Source organism: Myotis lucifugus, unplaced genomic scaffold, assembly GCF_000147115.1.
Source record: "Myotis lucifugus unplaced genomic scaffold, Myoluc2.0 scaffold_397, whole genome shotgun sequence".
NCBI lineage: Eukaryota > Metazoa > Chordata > Mammalia > Chiroptera > Vespertilionidae > Myotis > Myotis lucifugus.
In genome coordinates this window covers 621,969-642,671 of record NW_005871445.1, presented here as the reverse complement: position 1 = coordinate 642,671, position 20,703 = coordinate 621,969, and the positions used below count along the sequence as shown (strand labels likewise).

Here is a 20,703-nt window from a genome sequence, read left to right as displayed (position 1 = left end):
GACACCGTCTGATTGGGTTTTAGAAAGAACACAGGGTGCAGGATGGATTGGAAGTGGAGACCAAAGACAAGGAGAGGAGTCAGGAGGCACTGAGGCGTGAACCATGGCCTGTGGACCCTGAGGCAGTGGGTAAAAGTTTGTGGCCTTTAAATCAAAACCTAAAGACCAGATCTTCAACAAAAACTAAGAATGTTCAGAAAATCATTTGCATAAAATACTACCTCCCTTTTTCCTGCCCAAAAAGTGTTTGCTTCTTCACTAGTAAGAAGGAAGGAAGGAAAGGGAGGGAGGGAGGCAGGGAAGGAATATCTTACTCATTTATATTTCTAAAAGTAGTACATTTTAATAGCTAAAGGCTGAAAAATATAAAATTTTATAAAGCAGAAAATAACCCTAAAATTCTCTTTATTTTTATTTTTAAAAATTTTATTTTATTGTTCAAAGTATTACAAATAGTAGTACTATATCTCCTTTTTTCCACTATTGACCTTCCCCCAGCCTCCTAAAATTCTGTCTTTAAAGATGGTTACCATTAACAGATTAGGCAATATCTTTTTCCTCTCTCTCTCTCTCTCTCTCTCTCTCGCATATAAAATCATAACTTTTTTTTTCTTCTTAAAAACACATCATGGATATCTTTTCATGTTGGTTCTTAGAAATGTAGTTTAGTCTTTTAATAGCTGCATCATTTTCATTTTCTAGCTGATAATTGCTGGTATATAAGAATGCTATTGATTGTATACAGGGTTTCCCAAAAGAAATGTATACACGCTTTAATTTTGAAAATGAAATATATTTTAATAAATACTTATAATTATTCGAAGTGTATGTATACATTTTTTGGGACACCCTATGTATTTACTTTGAACTTAACCTCTTATTTATTACTGATAGTTTTTCAGTTGACTACCCTAAGTTATTTAATTTTGTAACTAATATGATAATTAATTCTGTCACTTAAAAATAATAGTAATATTATGTATATTTTTAACATTATGTGTATCAAAGACATTTGTTTGTCTTGTCTTATCTCATTAGCTTATGTTTCCAGAATAGTGTTAAATGATAGTGATAGGCAGGTATTCTTGACTTCTTCCTAGTAGTAGGATTTCATATTAAGAACATTGTTTTAACTTTTCTGACATGCATCCTTTATCACATTAAGAAAGTCTCTTCCTAAGCTCAGTGTTTTATAAGGAATGGATATTAAAGTTACCAATGACTTTTTAGCATCTCTCAAGATCATTTGTTGAAGTATCATTGCACTTCTATAATAAACCTCTTTGCTTTATTAATCTTTAACACTACTAATTCAATTTGCTAATATTATTTTAAAACACTGGGTTCCATAAAACCATTTGGATATTATACTTTTTAATTAGACTATCTTTTTCAGTATTGTTAATATTTTTCTCTTTATTAGTAACTTGAAGGTTTTGCCTCTTCTTGAGACAATTTTGAGAAAATATCCTTAGTAAGCACCCATATCAACTAGATTTTCAAATACATTGGCATGAAAATTACACATACCATCATGTCCACACGTCCTCCGTATTTGGGATCATATTCTCTCTCTCTCTCGTCCCTAACATTGTACATCTGAGTTTTCTTTCTTTTTTTCTCCATCATAAATACCAAAGGAATTGTCTACTTTATTGTCTTTTCAAAGAACCAACTCCCAGTTTTATTTATCACTCTCTGAGACATACTTTTTTAATTCATTATTTCTGCTTTTATATTTCAGTTGTTTTCTTTTACTTTTTTTCTTTGTTTTTTTCTAGTTCTCTATAATGAACACCAAGTTCATTTATTTTTCTTAATTATTAATGTAAGCATTTGAGTAGTCATGTGGGTTTGAGTGCATCTTCTATGTAGTTTGTTATTTTAACTTTAATTTCTTCTTTCATCTCTGAATTATTTGGAGTCTTTTTTCCTTCCCAGATGGTTCATTATTTTAATTTGTTTTTTACCTCTGGGGCAGCAGAGGAAGTGGAATTACTCTAGATCTACCAAAACCACATGGATTATGAGTGTGGGAGGTACGATTTTCCCAAAGGAAAAGCGAGGGCTGTTTCCAAAAGAAGTGGGAGTGGGTGTTAAGCAGACAAAAGTACCGGTTTCTTCTCAACGGTCAACAGAGTTTTGAAGGATTAAATGAGATAGTACTTAGCACAGTGTTCAGCACAAAGCAAGCCGAATAATAATGACCAGGTTAATGCTGCCTTCTCATGCCCCTTCTTCCTGTTGGTCAAAATGCCAGCACGTGCTGTATGACCCCAGAGCTCTCTAGGAGAACAGTACCCCATTGCACCTGTAGATGACCAGGTAATCCCCATGGCATGAGGGGATCTGTGGCTGTGTCCTCATTGCATCTTGGGAGCCAGGAGGAGATTCGACTCCCCCAGGCCCTAGATTCTGGGCAGGCTGCCTGCTGCGGGACTTTGCCCACGTGCCTTTGTGATTCACGAGCCTCCACACCATGAAGGAAGTGAGTCCACGTGCTTGTCCAAGAAACATGGTCTCTGACCACCCGACATGTGACTGCCGGGCCCGCCCCCGTTCTGCAGACCTGGGAAACATGTGTCGTGGTGTCGGTAAGCTTCAGCCCTTTTCATATATGGAATATTCTTTAAACAAGGGTTTTTTCTGCAGTTCATATTTTGCATGGTGGATGTTAATTAGCAGGCACTAATTAATACAGTCTTCTGCATCGTGACAGGGAGCTTGCACCGCCTGCCGAGACCTCCTCCTGCAGTGGGTGGGATTGCTTTGTGCTCTCTTTTAAAAAAAGAAAAAGAAAAAGAAACCCGAATGAGCTGCTTCTCCGTTACTTCATTTGGAATTTGTCAGGACAGTTTATGTGCTCAAACCACACAAGCATAGTTCTGGGGGCCAGCACTCCTCACTTTTGAAGTTTGAAAGTGATCTTTTCAAGGCAGAACAGGAAAACATGGAAAAAAGTCTTTTATCTCAAACTTTGAGAGAGAGAATGGAAAGCATACGATGGAAATGTGGCATGTTTTATGCCGTGAAGGGATTTTTCCCTCAGCACAGCAGAATTCTCCTTATTAAATAGATAGCTGTGTGCGAAAAACCAAAACCAGAGTCGGGATGGCAGTGAGACGGGTGGCGGTGGGCGAAACAAGAGAGCAGTGAGTTCTGGGCTTGTGGCGACGCCCGGTGCCAGCCCCGGGCGCTGGCCCTGGCAGGCGGGGCGCCCAGCCTCTAGTGGGCTCTGCTCCATGGAGCAGGGTGTCCGCGGCTTCAGAGAAGGTGTCTGTTCAGGAGAGACCTCCTTTGTCAGCCTGGCTCTCCCGCGTGGGGTCGGAGCGCCTTGTGGACAAACCCTGGTGGGGGGCCTGGACTGCCTGTCAGGAAGAGGGTTTGGCACATGCCCAGCGCTGCCCACCATGGCAGTCTGACGGCACTTCTGTTGCAGCCACAGCAGTGACACCAGCCTGGTGGGACGTGGAAGGAGGGAGCAGAGCAGAAGCATGTGTGGGTAGCTGTCCATCTCAGAGGAGGTCCGGCCTGCAGGCGGGCAGCACGGGCAGAAGCTGGCTGCCAGCAGCATCCCTGGGGAAAGCAGGCCACGGCAGGGGTCCTCAAACCCCACCTCTGTGGCTGGGACCTTGTTTCTGTGCCAGCCAGTGACTCCCAGCCCCCGCGCTCAGCATTGCTCTTCCCAGATCTTTGGAGTCAGACAGGCCTGAGTTCAAATCCTGACCCCCCTTACAAGCTGTGTGATCCTGGACAAGTCACCTTCCCCTCTAGGCTCTCATTTCCTGGTCTGAGAAGTAGGGACACGAGAGAATCTAGATGCTGTGCTACAAGCAAGGACCGCCTTCCACTCAGAGTGGCTGTTACTACAATGGTTGTTTCCTCCAATGCATCTGTACCTCCCAGTCCAGCTCCAGTCCCTGGCACCGCTCAGCCCTATGGCAGCCAGGGCCAGTGGCTGGTCCAATTACTGTCCATCTTAACAAGGCCAGTAACACAGTGTCATCTGCTGTAGTAACTGTAGAAATAGGAAAGGAGCTGAAACGGCCCAGCTGAGCCATCCCAACCCAGATGGAAGCTCCTAGCACTGGCCTGTCTGAGGTGGGTGGCCACCATGTGCTCAGCATCTGGGCGCCATCCTTGGTTATGGCAAATGCAGCTGGTGCATCCCTCCCATGGGGCCTCGCCACGGAGCCAGGCTCGAGGTTAGCTCCGCTCAGCTTCTTGAGCATCTCAGTGGTTCAGGCCCCAGGCCAGCAGACTCCTCACGACCACCGTCATTATTCCCAGGCACAATCAAGGAAACTGAGGCCCTGGGAGGTAAAAAGGCTTGCCTGAGGCCACCCAGCATGGCAGAACCAGGCTTCCAAATCTCCTTGTTCCAAGCCCCACTCTCTCCCACTCATACCACAGCTGCCCATCACGTGGCAGAGTTGGCAGGGCCCCCAGTCCTGGGTGGGCCCACTGACGATGGGACCTGGACAGATACACCATGATGGGTGCCAGGGAGACAGCGGGAGGAAGTGGACGATGTAGGAGGGGAGGTGGCCACAGTACAGTCATGAGCCTTCTTGGAGAGTGTTGACTCCAAAGGAGAAAGCAGGCAGGGAGGGCCTTAGCCTGGAAACCTCTGGGTCCAGCTTGCCTTACCAGCTGCCAGGCCCCGGAGGACTGGCTGCGCTGAAGAAAGGACTAACAGTATGGCAGCCTGGACAGACCTGTGTAGGAACCCTGCCTCTGTCACTTCCCAGCTGTGTGGCCTCAGATAAGCAAAGCGACTCTCAGCTTCAGTTTCTCTCTCTGTGAAGTAGACCTAAAACCTCCCAGACAGTAGTGGTGTTGTTAGGAGTCAGTTATCTGCTCGTTTTATTATTATCTTCACCTCACTCTAAGTGAAGAACGGCTACAAAATGAGGGTAGTAATGAGGGTACTTCACAAGGTTATTGTATGGATTCAATAAAATGTGGCTTCATTCATGCTTTTCTTTTTTTCAACTAATGTTTACTAAGCAGCTCCTGTGTGCTCTGTTCCAGCTGCAGGGATTGAGTTTGTGGAGCAAGACACCCTTCCTAATTGGGGGAGGGGGGGCCTTTAAGGCTGATGGGGAACCAGATATTAAATACATGAATGGTACAAATAAGTATAGAATTACAGTTGTGGTGCGTGCGAGCGAGCTGTGCACCGGGCTTAGCACAGCACTGGCACAGGACAAGTGGGAGGTGGCTATTTTTATGACTTCGTTATGATTTAGGCTTTTAAATATTTCCAGTTATGGGCTAATAATACTGAAAAGACTTCCCTGGATTTGTGCAGTATTAACTGTGGGAGATTTGCTGCTTGTGGAGTTCTTGTTATGGGAGTAAAAGACTTTATATGGAGGTTCTTTCCAGGCATTGCAGTGGATCGAGGTCTCTCCAGGTCACCGGGGCCAGGAGGCCTCCTTTGGGAGGTCCCCTGAGTCCTCACCAGGTCCTGGCCGTGGCCTGTACTCTCTGCACCTGGGGAGTGGACAGGTGCTGGAGGCTGCACATTTTGTAGAGGTGGGTGATGAACACTCCAACAGTAGAATTTTCTCTTATTAAGTAGAGAGCTCTCCGTGCCAACAGGGTGCAAGCAGGGGCTGGGCAGTGGGAAAGGTGTGCTGGCCCCTTCGAAGGCAAGCTCTTCCTGGCCTCTGTCTGCAGAGCCAGGGACCTGAGAGGAAGCAGGCGGCCAGCACCCATCCTCACAGGGCGGAGTAGGGCAAGGCCTCCACGCTGGTGTTTTTGGAGGAAAGGCGATTCCCCGTGCGTTTCTGATGGCCAGTAAGTGGGTGGGAACGCAGGTGCTGGAGCCAAACAGACCTGGGCTCAAATCCTGCAGGCTCCTGGGCGGCTCAGGAGGTTTCTTACTTCTCTCAGCTCTCGTTTTCTCCTTAGCCCTCATGGGGTTGATGGGAGGATCACATGAAGTTGAAGGAAGATACATTTCCATCTGATGGTAAATCCCTGGGAAACATCAGTCTCTCCCTTCCCCCTGTCCTGCTCCTCGGTGTCTGCTCCTGAGAGATCGTTCACGCTGCCGCTCAGAGGCAGCTGGGTTCACGTCCACACCCAGTTCTCATCTGGAACGAAGCCGCCTCATGCCCCGTATCCGTTACCTCCTGCTCAGCACAGAGGAGGCTTTCTGCGGTGCTTAAGCAGCGAGGGGATTTTCAGGACTGCCACTGCTGAAGCCTCGGGGAGGCAATGAGTTACACTGTTAAGAGGAGAGAGGGAACAGGGCAAGGGGAAGAATACATCTGTGGATTCCAACCTACTGAACTTGGAGCTTCTATACAGGGGAAATTATTTCTAATTATTAAAATTTTGGAAACATGATGCCATTAGAAAGGAAGTGGAAATGGTTCCTAGGAGGAGTACCAGCATCTGTTTCTGTGATTTAACGGTTTCCCGTCACAATGAGTAGCTATTTTAAAAGCAGATGAGTGACTGACTGACTCATGGAATCCAGCAGCCGCAGTCCACTGCGGTGGCAGGAGTTACTCTGGAGGGGCGGCTTGCGTTCACCTCCCATCGCCATCATTACCGGCGGTGTGACTGGAGCTGGTTACATGTCCTTCTGCTTTTCCTTCCCTCCTCTGTAAAATGGGTTGCTGTAGGAATAAACACAATGAATGTGTGTCAGTACAGTGCTCGTTTGTCCATACAAAACTTTTACGTACCTGATTAATTACATTTGTAATAATTCTTAGTCGTTTAACAGTAAACTTTTAAGGCTATAAATTTTCCTCTGATTATCACTTTGGTCTGATCCTATAAATTTTGACATGCAGTGTTCTTATTGTCATTTTCTTTAAATAGACTTTTTATTTTAGATTATTTGTTTTTTCTTTGGCCTGAAAGTTGCTTGTGTGTATATGTGTGTGTTTCCCAAATGGTTAGCCTTTTTTCTATATTTATTGTTAAATCTTCCATGTAATATAAGGTCAAAGAATGTGGATAAATATGACGTTTACTTTTTTAAGCCTATTAAACTTTCCTTTACAGTCTAGTATATAATCCATTTTTGTAAATATTCCATGGGTATTTGAAAAGAATTCTATTTTCATTTATATTCACCAAACTTGTTAATTTTGTTACTCAAATACTATATTTATATGTATTATATATCTGTATATGTATGTCTGTATGTGTAATATATCTGTATATGTCTGTCTTGTATGTGTATATTTTTGTGCATACACACAAATTCTGGAAGAGACATGCCAAAGGCTCCCTGCATGGTTATGTCTTTGTTGAATTCACTGTTTATTTCTGGCAGTTTTTTGCTTTGTATATTTTGATGCAATGTCGCTTTGTGCATAGAAATTTGTAATCATTAGATCTTCTCCAGCAGCGGTGCTTTTCATTAATATCAATGATGCCTCTTTGCCTTGTTCAGTGTTTCCTGCCTTGAATTCTGCTTTCCATCGCTACTCCTGCTCAACCCCACAAATATCATGGGTAGAGTGGCAGGACTTCTAAAGGGCTGCTGGCCACCCACTCTCCGTGCACGTCCCCAGAGAGCCTGAAGCGCGGCCCAATGGCCAGCCAGTCAGCTGAGAGCTGTGCAGTGCATCACGCTGCACTGCCAGTCCTCCTCTCCCGGCCCGCCCAGGTGGCCTGTTCCAGATTCCCCCTGGGTGATGCCGAGGCCCAACACTGGCCTGTTTTATATCACATGTTATTTTCTTATTAAGCACCCTCAGGAGAATTCTCTATCTAGCCTTAGTTTGTGTGTGTGTGTGTGTGTGTGTGTGTGTGTGTGTGTGTTTTACCAATGACGGTTGCTTTCTTTTATTTCTTCTTTTATCCCTTAGTTAATTTGTGATTTTCGGGGGGGGGGGGGTGTACAGATAGACACCTAGACATGCAGCTAAGTGAATAAATAAAAACTGAATTCAATCCAAATGGTGTTCTCCTGGATAGAATACCTTAGACCTATTAAACTTCATCGGTTGGTGAAAAACACAAGTATTCATTCATCTCTTTTATGTCCTGTTATTTTCCACTTGGGTTACAAGAAAAAAAAAATCCTTGTTGCTGGAGAGTGTATGAACCAGAAATGCTGAAATCTCGCCAGCGTTCACTTTGGTTGTCACTCGATGCTTGATTTACAGTTGAACGGTCTATGTGAAAAATTAGTAGTCGGGATTGGAATTAAGTCCAAAGAGGATCTCAGTTTTCCCTAAGTCGCCCTTTATATCCTCTAGCAGAGCAGTGCTGTTTTGTGCTATTTTTGTCTAATTAATGGTGAACACTTACCATCATTATATATCTTCTTTACTTTTAGGGATCTATCTTCTGACTTTTTGTATTTTTTTTTTTTAGGGATCTATCTTCTGGATTTAATCTACATTGATTCTGCATATCCTGCCTCAGGCAGCATCATGGAAAACGAACAAAGATCCAATCAGATGAACAATATTCTCCGAATAATCGCAGATTTACAAGTCTCCTGCAGCTACGGTTAGTACCGCTGATTGTTGGAGTGTGAAATGTCACATCACTGAAATTTGAGTCCGGCACCTTATCAGCGAGAAAGCTCTTCCTTGAGCACCAAACGTGCTAGATTTTTAAACAAATATATTTTATTGATTTCAGAAAGGAAGGGAGAAAGAGAAATATCAATGATGAGAGAGATTCATTGATTGGCTGCCTCCTGCACGCCCCCTACTGGGGATCGAGCCCACAATCTGAGCATATGCCCTGACTGGGAATCTAACGGTGACCTCCTGGTTCACAGGTTGACACTCAATCACTGAGTAATACCAGCCGGACTTAGACACTTATTTGATCTTCAAAGACTGTGCAAACAAGATGTTATCTCCAGAACACAGGGCGTGAGCAAACCTCCAGCAGTCTCCGCTTGGGAAGGCCCCCTGGGAAGCCAGGGTGGGCTTCCTGCTAGTGGGCTCACTGAAGCAAACAGCCTGCTCATAAGCCCCCCAACAAGGGGTAGGGTGTGGTGTCAGCACTTCCAGACCAGCTGTCCTCTGACCAGAGGAACAGTGAGGAGACTGAGTTCCCTGTGCAGTCCTCACCGCTGAGGCCCTTTCCACTGACAGGTACCTGGTACATGGACACTCACTGTCCCGCTGGCCAGCAGAGCAATTAGAGATGGCTTTGGGGTCAGACAGACTAGGGTTCAGATCTTGGCTCTGCCTCTTGAAAAGTCACTTTCTCATCTCTGAGTCTAAGGTTTTCTCATCAGTAAACATGGGGACATGATGTGTGCGGAGCCCTGAGCACACCCCGACATTTCATTGGCTCTCAGCAAACGTTCACTTAGTGCCGCTACCTGCACCTGCATCTTCCCCGCCATCAGCTTCGGGAAGCAAGTGCCATCCCATTGCAGAAATGAGGACACTGAGGCTCTAGAGCAGCGGTTCTCAACCTGTGGGTCGCGACCCCTTTGGGGGTCAAATGACCCTTTCACAGGGGTCACCTAAGACCATCGGAAAACACATATATAATTACATATTTTTTTTGTGATTAATCACTATGCTTTAATTGTGTTCAATTTGTAACAATGAAAAATACATCCTGCATATCAGATATTTACATGATGATTCATAACAGTAGCAACATTACAGTTATGAAGTAGCAACGAAAATAATTTTATGGTTGAGGGTCACCACAACATGAGGAACTGTACTGAAGGGCCGCGGCATTAGGAAGGTTGAGAACCACTGCTCTAGAGAAACAAAACGACCTGTTCAGAATCTCACAGTGAGGGGCAAGTGCTCCTTACATTGCCTGACGCACCTCCCGGAAAGCCCGGGCCCTTCCCGCCTCTTTCTGCTGTTCTGCACCACCTCCACCTGTCCCCTAGCTTGTTCTGTCCCACCTTGTGGGTGGGGTGAGTTGGCGTAGAGGATCTTGGAGGGCTTGGGCCCCTCAGTGACTGAAGGTCTGCCTAGAGCAGCCGATGTCAGTCACTCCAGGAAATAGACAGTGAAGTGTAGCAGGTTACCTGGGATCAAAACCCAGCTCTGCCACTTCTCAGGGACCTGAGCTTTGCAAGTCGCCATGGCCTCTTCCTCTGTGGACATATTATGTCTCCCAAGTGAGGCAGGTGTGAAGGTTAAAGCAGATGACTCCTGGGAATCTCCTGGTACAGAGCCTGGCACAGAGCAGGCGCTCAAAGCCCATCCGTCTCCCCAGCGGCTGCAGCCCAAGGGGCAGACTCTCCCACTGTGCCAGGGTCTGAAAAACCCTCACACCAGCTGGATGAGAGCTTTTCAGTCATTCTTGCTTCTTGTCAAACAGGGGCGGAAGGCATGGGAGGCTTGCATATTGCCCAATGGAACCTGTTTTAGGGCACAGACACCTGGCCTGATCAGTTCTGGAGACCAACTTCCCCCAAAGACCCATCTTTCCCGGCCAAAGACCTGTGGTGCCTCAGGGTGAGGTGTCTATGGCCCAGCCATATGGGGGCACTCCTCGAGGGCAGAAACCAGGCCTGATGACCCCCCTGTACCCAGTGCCCATCAGCAACTCTAGAAAGACTGAACATATGTCCCAATACCCAAGGAGCATCTAGTGCCAAGATCAGCGAGGCCCACATTCTCATGCGGGACCTGGAGATGGGGAAAGACTGAGGCCTCTGGTTTTGTCCACCTTTTGCAGATCACCTCACAACCCTGCCCCACGTGCAGAAGTACCTGAAGTCCGTGCGCTACATCGAAGAACTCCAGAAGTTTGTGGAAGACGACAACTACAAGTGAGTGCCCACTCTCGTTCCTGGCCCCTGCACAATGCAGGTACACAGAATGTGACCTCTGACCCCATCGAGCCTGTGGTGGCGCTGTCTGCCGCATAGGTCTGAGGAAGATGTTTTGTGAACTTCTCAGCTTGGCTCTCTCAAATCACCTGGGTGCTGTGAACGTGGATTCCACGGCTCTGTGAGGTGTGGTGCTCCAGGTCTCACGGGTGACTCAGGGCTGGGGGAGGGCAGCCTTCTAGCCATCTCTCCAGGCTGGCAAACGGAGTTCCCCAAGAGTCTGTTTCCTGGACGGGACAGCTCCCTGGGCCCAGCTCTCTGTCGGATACTCGCTGACTGGCACCGGCAGAGGCCCATCTCCATCCCATGTATCCCTACGGAGTAGTCTTAGTTCCCACAAGGATCCCTGTGGGCCCTTTGGCCTCATCTTCCACTCACACTGCTCTGGCTTTCGGCTCTTTCTTGTGGCACCTGAGAATTTATCCGGCATTTCTATGTATTTAGAGGGAGATGGAGGATTTTTTGTATCATCTTTGCCATTCTGATTGGACATCCTCTTGGCTCATTTTGAGCTGGAGGTCAACCAGGAGCCTCAGTACATTTCCATGGGATCTGATATATCAAGGCAAGTCTCACCATCTTGTAATCCATCATTTACCCTCTGTCAACTTTATATCTGTTCTTTTAATCTCATCTTACTCTGGTATACCATGATTCCTTTGGGTCCTGTTAGCTAATATATATTTTTTAATCTCTTCCACTTTGGGATCAGCTTGATTACTGTTCATCTAAGTCCCTGAAAACTGTAGAGAACAGTGGTCACTAGAGACACCCCCACGTCTCCCATGATTCACTCCCAGGACCTCAGGAATGACTGTTCATACAGCTGCACGTCTACCAGCTCTGCAGCTGCGGACCAGCCCGGCTGTGAGTCAGTCACCTGGGGAGGCTTCTACCCATCTAGATGCTGGGGCGGGGCCTGAACATTTGTGTTTTTTCAAAACGCCGTAGGTGGTTCTGATGATTGGTTTAACCTTGGGAACAAGACATAATATCTTTAATTGTTATTGTATAATACCTTGTTAAAATAGAATATAATATGAAATGTTGATCTATTACATAATAGTAACAAAAATAGATGAAAGCCAGAGATTATCATTAAAGTTATATTTGCCACAAATTGAGCTCATTTTACTTAAAAGCATTTGCTGTGCTTAAAAATGTAGTCCAGAGTGTGAAATTATTCCCACGTAGGTTCTGGGGAATATTTTCTATTCCTGTGCCAGTAGCACAATGAAAGAGACAGTAGCTTTTCATTCACGCTAAGATCCCTTAAGGAGAAAAAGGACCTGTCAATGCTCCTGGCTGCGTGAGAATCCTTGGGCAAGCCGCAGGTTGTGAGTAATCGCTCCGTTCCTTCCTGAGGACTCTGAGCACCCCAGCACTGAATGCTGACCCCCCCCCCCCCACTCAGCCCGGACTTCATAGGGGCTCTCTCTGTTGTTGTCGCAGTGACAACCAGGGCGGAAGCTGCTTTCTGGCCCCCGGGCCCGACACTGAGGGAGTCCCTTCCCAGGCAGGGGTCCTGTCCCCAGCTCTGAGTGGCAGAGACATCAGGGCTTGTGATTCTCCTTGAGGAGCCCACACCCCACAGCCCAGCTGGGGACTTCCCTCCCACCCCAAAGGGTGCAGCCGCTGAGCTAAGACCTCAATGACTGCCTTTCTCATACCCTGCCCCCCTCTGCTTTGGGGATATTGTGCCAAGGGGCCCACCCAGTGCTTTGTTTTTCTCAGCCTTTAGTTTCTTTTATTTCACTTAAGAAAAATAACCCACATTCCCATTAGCATTAAGTGAGCATAATTCTGGACATTTTTTTCTCTGCATAGAAAGTGCTTAGATAACACATAGAGAAGGGTGGATAGATGGATGGATGCAAGGCAAGAATCTCTTCAAATGGAATCATGCTACACTTGCTATTTTTAATTAAAAGTATTGACTTTAATTTTATTTTAATTTAACCAGAGAAAAGGAACTGAAATAAAACACAAGGAATTATTGCTCTTCAAATAAATATTTCCCCACCACAAGAGATACTATTTCCTAACAGAGCTTCTAAGATTAACAGAAGAGGTCAGGAAAACAGTAAGGGGATTGAGCCCATCAGTTCTGTCTTAACTAGATTCCCACTGTGAGCAGGGTCAGTTCGCTCGGCAATGAAAGATGAGAACGTTGGCGCCCCCCCCCCAGCCCCTCCCCTGCGCTTCACATCTTCCAGTTTGTTGGTTATATTATTATCACTGCCTAGTCCAAGTTTACAACGTACACATCATGTTCAGGAACCACAGTTCCTACTGTTCAGTGTTTTTAAACAGATTCCGTTCTTGCCACCTGCTGTGTCTCCACAGCGTCTCCATTCCTGGGAGGTTTTATTTTAGGTTCATCCCGCATGTAGGTGATGTCAGTAGGTTCTCACGAGTCGGGCGCGCTCCGATTTCTTTCCTGAACGTGTCTGCTTCTGACCTGCTGGACTGCGCTCCTTCGCATCTCCCCCAGGACGTGTGGACCCCACTCCCTTGCTGTCCTGCCTTGTAGTTGCTGTAGAGAAGCCTCAAGCCCATCTGATTTTTTCCTCTTGAATGTCTTGCCTGGTCCGCCTGGGGGGGTGAAGAATTCCCTGAATTTCAAAAGCTCAACCAGGGGGATGCCTCCGAGTGGAGGGTGTTTGGTATCAAATGTGCCTGGAACAAGGTGTGCTCTTTCTTCCTTTCAGAGGAATTCTTTGGTTTCTATCTCTGCCCCCTGCTGTGTCATTTCTTGGCTTTTCTCTCGGGGATTCTAGGCATCCACGCGTTGTGCTGCCTGCCTTCTGTACCCGTTAGCTTCTTCCTAATGGCTGTCTCAGGTCGTGCTTCTACTTAGTCCTCATTCAGTCCTTGGCTGTTCCGTGGGTCTCCGACCCCCTTTTCATCTCACTCCTGTGCGTTATCGTCTCATTTTTCAGGTCTTGTGTTCTCCAGCCCGGGTTCTGCATGACCTATTCTGCTGATGGAAGCACTTGGGTTTCCTCGTGCTCCTGGGGCTGCCCCAGGGCTGCGCAACTTGCTCGCTTCCTTTCTCCTTTTTCTGTGAGAGGATGTTTGCTCAGGGGCCAGGCCATTCCTTTTCATCTTGCTCCCATTGAGGCTCCGTCTCACTCTTCCATGGCTGGGACAGGGAAGGGACAGCTGACCCTGCACTTGTGTGTGAGTTGGCTGGTTCCCCTGCGGGCAGGGGTTCTCAGTCGGTCCCTCCTGGTGCCTGGGGAACGCAGGCTCAGGCTCCGTGAGGAAGGGAGCAGGCCGTCTGTTTTGGGTATGGGGGCTCTCTTTCAGGGTTTCCTTTACCCTGTTGAAGGCTGTCTCCCATTCCAGAAAGGGATCCCCTCAAGTGTGAAATTCTACCCTCATCCCCCCTATGGAGGCTTCCTTTCTGTCAGGTCAGCATATCCACCAGGCCCTCCACCCACCCCACCGTTTCTCCCAGCACCTGGGGCCATTCAGAGAAGAGACAGGTAAGGACCAGCTCCCGGCCAGACTTCACCACCTCCTTCTCCTTCCTTAGCTGCAAGTTTCTGAAGGTCATGGCTTCCGTTCACGCCCCTAACCTTGTGGAGCAGCATCTGACGAGTTTGGTTACTCCTAAGCGTTCCTAAGTGTGTGTTGGTTTTGTTGGGAGACAGGGAGTCTGGCATCTGGCTTCACTCTGTCATTTTCACCCAGCAGTTCTTAGTTGGTGCTTTTGAAAAATAATAATACTGAGTTGCCAATCCTCCTAAGGTGGCCACTGCCTCCTGGCTCTCTGGGGGCAACTGAGAGGAAGTGCCATGTGAGGGTTAAACCCCGGCTTAGGACCAGATCCCCTGCTTCACCACTCGCTACTCTATGAATTTGGGGAGCTACTCAGCTCGCTGCTCTTCAGCTCCTCATCTTTAGGATGGGATGACATGCCTACCTAGCTCATAGGGTTGTCTAGAGAATGAGCACATGCGTGCCAGCAGAGGATGGGCCATGACCACTCTTTGCTGTGTCGTCCTTAACCATTATTGCTGGGTCGTGGGAACTCGCTGGGGGCTCGGAAGGCAGTCGCTGTGATCTGGAGCAGACCTTGAAGTATTCCTGGGTTTCATGACCATGAGCCTCCTTAACCGCAGTCCAGTCTCCCAATTGCAAACATACACATGCTCAGCTCCCCTCCGATGCACCAGAGCCTGACTGATCCTGTGAAAAACCTTTGTTTTCAGACTGTCGCTCAGAATTGAACCAGGAAGCAGCTCTCCAAGACTCGTCTCTTCAAAGGAAGATCTTGCAGGTATTGTAGCCACATCCTATCAAGTAGGGCAAACCCACTGAAAGCCCAAATATGCTGCCAGGTGGGTCCTGACTGTGGAGCCAAAGGGCGCAGTTGTTTGCAGGTTGGCAGACGCAGCTGTCCCTGCTCACAGCCCTCTCGCACTAACCTGCTCAGCTCCCAATCACACGGAACCCCTGGGGACACTTCTGGGCTGGGGCTCCCTGCAAGAGCCTGGGACCTAAAAGCCCCAAGAGAGGCAAGATCAGAACCCCAGCTGAGAGCACGCACAGGGCAGACAGAGAACGGGGTCCTCTCCAGGTCACCAGGGCCCTTCTCGTCAGGCCCCGGCCCTGGAGTTGTCATGCCTGGGAGGGTGCACAGGAGGCCGGGGTGTTTGGTGCCCCCAGGCACAGATGGCTCGCCTCCCTGGAGCCTCAGTCTGTCCACATATTTGGGGCACACAGAGCGTCCCCTAGTGATGAAGGGTGCAGGCTGTGAAGTCAGCCCCAGCTTTGCCATCTCCCCTCTCTGATCATCGGTGGCAGTCACCCTGCAGGTTGCTATGACACCTGGGCAAGCTCACACCTGTGGAGCGCTCTGCCCACACGGGCTCGTTTGTGGTGAACGTGCTCCGTCGGTATCACCATGGCGGTTTCTGTTCCTCAGTGTCCAGCTGGCTCTCCGTGCCTGGGGCTGATCTCACTGCTGCCCAGGGTGGGACCAGATTGGGGTCTGGGCCACCTGTGCTTCCTCCTCCTGGTTTGAGCTCAGGTGTCACCAGCCTGGGTTCTAGGCCACTGCAGTGTTGGATCAGCAAGTCCACCCTCTGGGCCTCGGTTTCCTCACCTGTAAAATGAGGGTAATAAAGTCTCCACCCCAGGGTGGTGGGGAGGTCAGGATGGAAATGATACTTGGAAGGCACTCAGTGTGGTCTGACCTAAAACAACCACTAGTGGGCCTCTCACAGAGTCCGCCAGCCCTGTAAACCACCCCCACCCCCACCCCCACCCCCAGCTCCTTCCAGCTCCTTCCAGCTCTGTGCCTCTCCCAGCTTCCCTGTCTGTGCTCCTTTATCCCAGGCTGCCTCCCCTCAGACTGCCCCGAGGTAAGGGTACCAGAGCCGGCACACAGGTTGCCTGCCCTCACCCCTTCAGCCCTGGCCTCTAAGCTCCTGGCTGGGCCCTGTGGGCACCTGGCTCTCGAAACAGCTCCAGAGCCGCCGACTGCTGACTCCGCACTCCCTGGAGGAGCGCTGATGCCAGCAGTTTTCACGCAGCGAGCGAGCCCGGCTCACAGGGGCGTTTCCCACCAATTTTCCAAATCCCTGGCTGCAGCCTGGAAGCAGGACGTGAAGGTTTTCATTGATCACCAGAAGATGGGGGACGTCTGGAAAGCTTCAGGCTCACTCCTCCATCCTGGCTCCCCACCCCACCCCCAGCCTCAGGTGACAGCGGTGGTGCCTGCAGCCCTAGGACAGCAGGGGTCCCGTGAGGGCAGGGCCAGAGGGACAGCTCCCAAGAGGCCTTCCCTGATCTGGCAGTTAGACTGGGCTTCGTGGCAGGAGCCCGACCAGACCGGGGACAGGAATGTGCCTCTCACAGTCCCAGGAATGGCAGGAACGCAGCCTCCTCGGCTCCCAGGAGGGGGTTAAGCTCCTGCTCCGGGCTCTCTTTCCAGCAGGCAGGCACCCACACCTGCCAAGGAGAGGCCCCCCGATGCGTTCATTCGTTCCTTCACTCAAGACTTCCAGGCCGGGCCTGCTGTGGGCCAGGCACTCGCTGTGGGCCACGCACCAGGAGCTAGGCACAGGCTGCCCTCCTGGAGCTGACCTGTCAGGGGGAAACATGCAGCAGCAGCCTCGAGGGAGCAGGTGTGGCATCGAGGTCCCAGAAGGAGGCCAGTGTGAGCTCCCGGACCCCTCCTTGTGGCTGTGCCCCCTCCTCTCACCAGCTTGCCTGCCAGGGGCCCAGGGGACGCAAACTCTGGCGTTGGGAGCAGCCCTAGTCTCAGGTCCCTCAGGCCTTGGTTAATGTCGGAGTGGTCCCCACTGAGGCTGTCCCTCTGTCTCTGTAGTGGCCCATCCTCCCGTCCTCCCCCCGCCCAGGGCTGCCTCCACTCTGCCCCCAGGGAGTGGCCATGCTGGCAGATCCACACGACAAGCAGACAGACATTGTGAGAGAGGAAATGGAGAAACCTCCTCAGTTCTGGTCCGTGGAGAAAAAAGGGCCACGTTTTCAATTTCTCCCGTATGTACTGTTTCGTTTATATAAATGAACTAATATTTTCCTGGAGAGCAAAATGCATAAAGAATGTTGACCCTCAGAGAGGGCAAGCCATGTTTGTGTGTGCGTTGGAGCCCGTGAAGACATTTCCAGATCCTGTGAGCTCCGCCTCCACGTGGCCGAACCAACTGACAGGTTTTCTCTGAAGAGCCCTTGGCAGCGGAGCCAGGCCATGGAAAACCGCGCCTGCGCCTTGCGCTTCTGCACTCGGACCTCAGGACTGCTCTTGCACCCCTGGTGGTCTTCCTTGTTTCACCGCCCGCTGTGTAAAGACCCGCCTGGCTCTGGCACTTAGCTGTGGGGCCCTGGGCAGTCAGCTCAATCCCTGTGAGCCCCAGTTTCCTTACTGGTGAAATGGGAATAGAAATGAATACTTCACGTTGCCTCACTTCACAGGGCTGAGGCCGTGTGGGAAGAGCCCCCAGCACAGAGCCCGGTGCACGCCTACCGCTCAGGGCATCAGCGCTGATGTGTCCTGATGGAGGGACAGAGAGGCAGCCAACAGGGAGTCCATGCCCACCTCCAGCTCCTCGCTGCTTGGATCCCCTCACCTCCCTGCCATCTCCTCACAGGGGCCACCTTGGTCCCTGGGAGGCCACACCTTCCTTGTGCCAGCGGATCTGCGAGCGCAGCTAGCCTGGTGCGGCCACACCGTCCTCTGGCTGCAGCCCCATTGGGCCCACAGGCCTGAGTGAGGCACTGGCTGTTCCCTGGGTCTCCCAACTGCTGGGCACAGATTTCAAGCTCTCTGCGTGGTCTGTGGAGACGCCTCAGTATGGTTGAGTAGACGCAGAGATCACCCTGTGGGCGACGGCTGGGGCTCCCTTTCCATGTGCTCCTCTCTCCTTCCGTTTATAGGCTCAGAGTGGGTGAGGAGCCCTAGGCGAGGGCACATCTGCTCTCTTCTGGACATCTCCCAGCTACTAGGCTGGCGTGTCAAGGTCAGGCAGAGGAGCCAGGCTCAGGCCCGCTCTGTCCGACCCTGCTGCCCTGCCGTGGCCCAGCTCCACGCAGCACCGCTGCAGCCGGCATTCCTTGCTCCCTGTGCCTGGGAGTCAGGGCCTCTGAATCCGAGGAGAAGGCATCTGGGGCTCCCCACAGCTGAAGGGCGACCTTGGCTCACAATAGGGACCCGTGAGAGCTGCATGTATAAGAAACAAAGAATGTGTGCGAATGTAAAAGGGACCGGCTCCCAGGCTCGACCATGAAACCTGGCCAGAGAAAGGTTTCAACGCAAACGGAGTCTGTGCCCAGGGGCCCATGTCCGCGTGCGCAGGGCTCCGGGAGACCAGGAAGGCTCTGAGCAGGCGCAGGAGCGAAGCGGAGAGAAGCCCCGAGACTGGATGGAAGTGCGCCCTGTGCAGCTCACGGTCAGGGTGGCACCCGAGAGCCCCAGGTCACAGCAGTTGTCATTCACCTTCTCCGGTGAGGAGACTGCACCCTGAGCTCCCAGCTCAGCCCTGGGCAGAGGCTGGACTGGAACACAAATCCTGGGACTCCAAGCTCAGTAGTTCCTCTGCCACAGCTGCCTCCCATTAATGTCCGATGTGCAAGACTTGGAAAGCACCCCCAAAGGCCGCAGTGGGCTGCCAGGCTGCTGAAATCGGCAGTGCTGGCTGGGCAGGGCCGCTCGATGCTGCTGGAAACCCGTGGGAGCAGGACTCCCCGTCCCAGCCCCGCATCCCCTGCAGAGCCGCCACCTCTGCAACGTGGGCACCGCGCCAGCATTCAGCACACACGGCCTTGCTCCAGCCCTGCGCTGGGCACTGGGACACAGCCCCGGCCTCCAGAGTTGGTGTCTGGTGGGAGAGATGGGCAACCAACAGGCTGCCAACACAATTCCTTAGTGACCTGGATGCTGTGAATGTGGGGCGCGGGCACCGGAGAGCAAGGGGCGGGAGGCTGTGGCCCAGGAGGAGGGTCACCGCCCTCTGTGAGAGCTCAGGGACAGACGCTGTAAAGCGCTGGGCCAGGATCTCAGCGACAGCCCGCACTGTTGTCTGATTCAACCCCTGAAGCGGGAGAAGGTTGGCAGCTCTTTCCCTCCATCCCTCTCTCTTCTCCTGAGAGAAGCTTCCAGGATGAACAGGAGGTCATTTCTGGGGCATCCAGGCCTGTCTGCAGGTGGCGCTGGCAGCTGACCAAAGCTGGCAGACTAGGCCCCTCCAGTCTGCTCTCTAAAGACCCTGATCAGAGAAAAGGGGACATTGCCGTGTGTCCTGGCCCCAAAGGTGGTGCTGCCTGCACAAGGCTGCCCCAGGGCTGCTGGCCAGGAGAGGAGTGCCAGCTCCTGCGCCTTCCAGTAGAATTACAAGTGAAGAGGTCACTTACTCATGCACCTACAGTGATACTTTTCTCAAGTAGTTGTTCTCGTGACCCTGGCTTTACACAAGTCCTTTCAGCCTTTGTCTTCTCATCCCACAAACACCGTTTCCCTGCATTCTGTCCCAGGCCTCCCCTCTTCTTACTGAGCTTACAACCTGGGCTCCCCCTCCTGGGTCGCATGGCCTGCACCTCTGTCCCCAGCTGCCGTCTGTCTCCTGAGCTTCACACATCTCCCCAACATCGGTCCCAAACTGCACTTCTCGTCCACTCCCTCAGTGAATGACACCAGCCTCCACGAGGGTTACCCCGAGTGCCCCTCCCCCACCCCCTCGCCCATCTCCTAGAGCTCTCTCTGCCACATCCACCTCCCAGCCTGTGTTCTTGACCACATCCACATACTTCCAGCCAGAGTGAGCTTTCTAGGGTACAAATCTGAGCACCTTACTGACCCTCCTGAAATCTCCACATCTTCCCCTCATTAAACTCTTGGTCCCTCATGTGGCCCTGCAGCTCCACTCCCTACCCTCCTTCCCCCACATTCCCTCCTTCAGCTCCTCATCCAGGCTGGCTCTCAGCTTTCTCTAGTGGGTTCTGCATCTCTCGTGTTTCGGTCTTTGCATGTGCTGCTCCTTCTGCCCAAGCTGCTGCCTCTGCCGGGACCTGCACCAGCCTGGATGTCGGAGCCCCCAGGTCTGCCCTGACTTTTCGGGCTCTCAGATGCACTGCTCCAGGCTCCACTGCTCCCCCAGGAAGCTCCTTAGCCCTTCTGACCTCAGTCCCACATCCCAGTGAGGAGCTAACAACAGCCCCTGTGAGGCGGGGTTATGCCAGGGCCTAAATGAGGTCCTGCGAACAAGCGTTCGGCATGTCTCTGGCACTTGGCGGATGCTCGATCATGTGGGACAGTACCATTAGCACCGCCGTTAGGCCGTGATAGTCACACTGTGGGTGTAGTTAGTGCCAGGTTTATTACATCCAAGCCTGTGCCCGCCCTGGGCGTGATGATCTGGTTACTGTCC

General features: G+C 50.7%; 1 protein-coding gene across 2 annotated transcripts in view; it reads left to right on the top strand.

The window, feature by feature from the left end:
• The window catches only part of RALGPS1 (Ral GEF with PH domain and SH3 binding motif 1), a 228,297-nt gene that overhangs the window by 185,597 nt on the left and 21,997 nt on the right, over positions 1-20,703 (top strand). For both annotated transcript variants that reach the window (XM_023743512.1, XM_023743513.1), the window contains exons 9-11: positions 8,353-8,490; positions 10,654-10,747; positions 15,028-15,095. In XM_023743512.1, the coding sequence (XP_023599280.1) occupies positions 8,353-8,490; positions 10,654-10,747; positions 15,028-15,095 (300 nt within the window). The remainder of the gene's footprint in view (positions 1-8,352; positions 8,491-10,653; positions 10,748-15,027; positions 15,096-20,703) is intronic.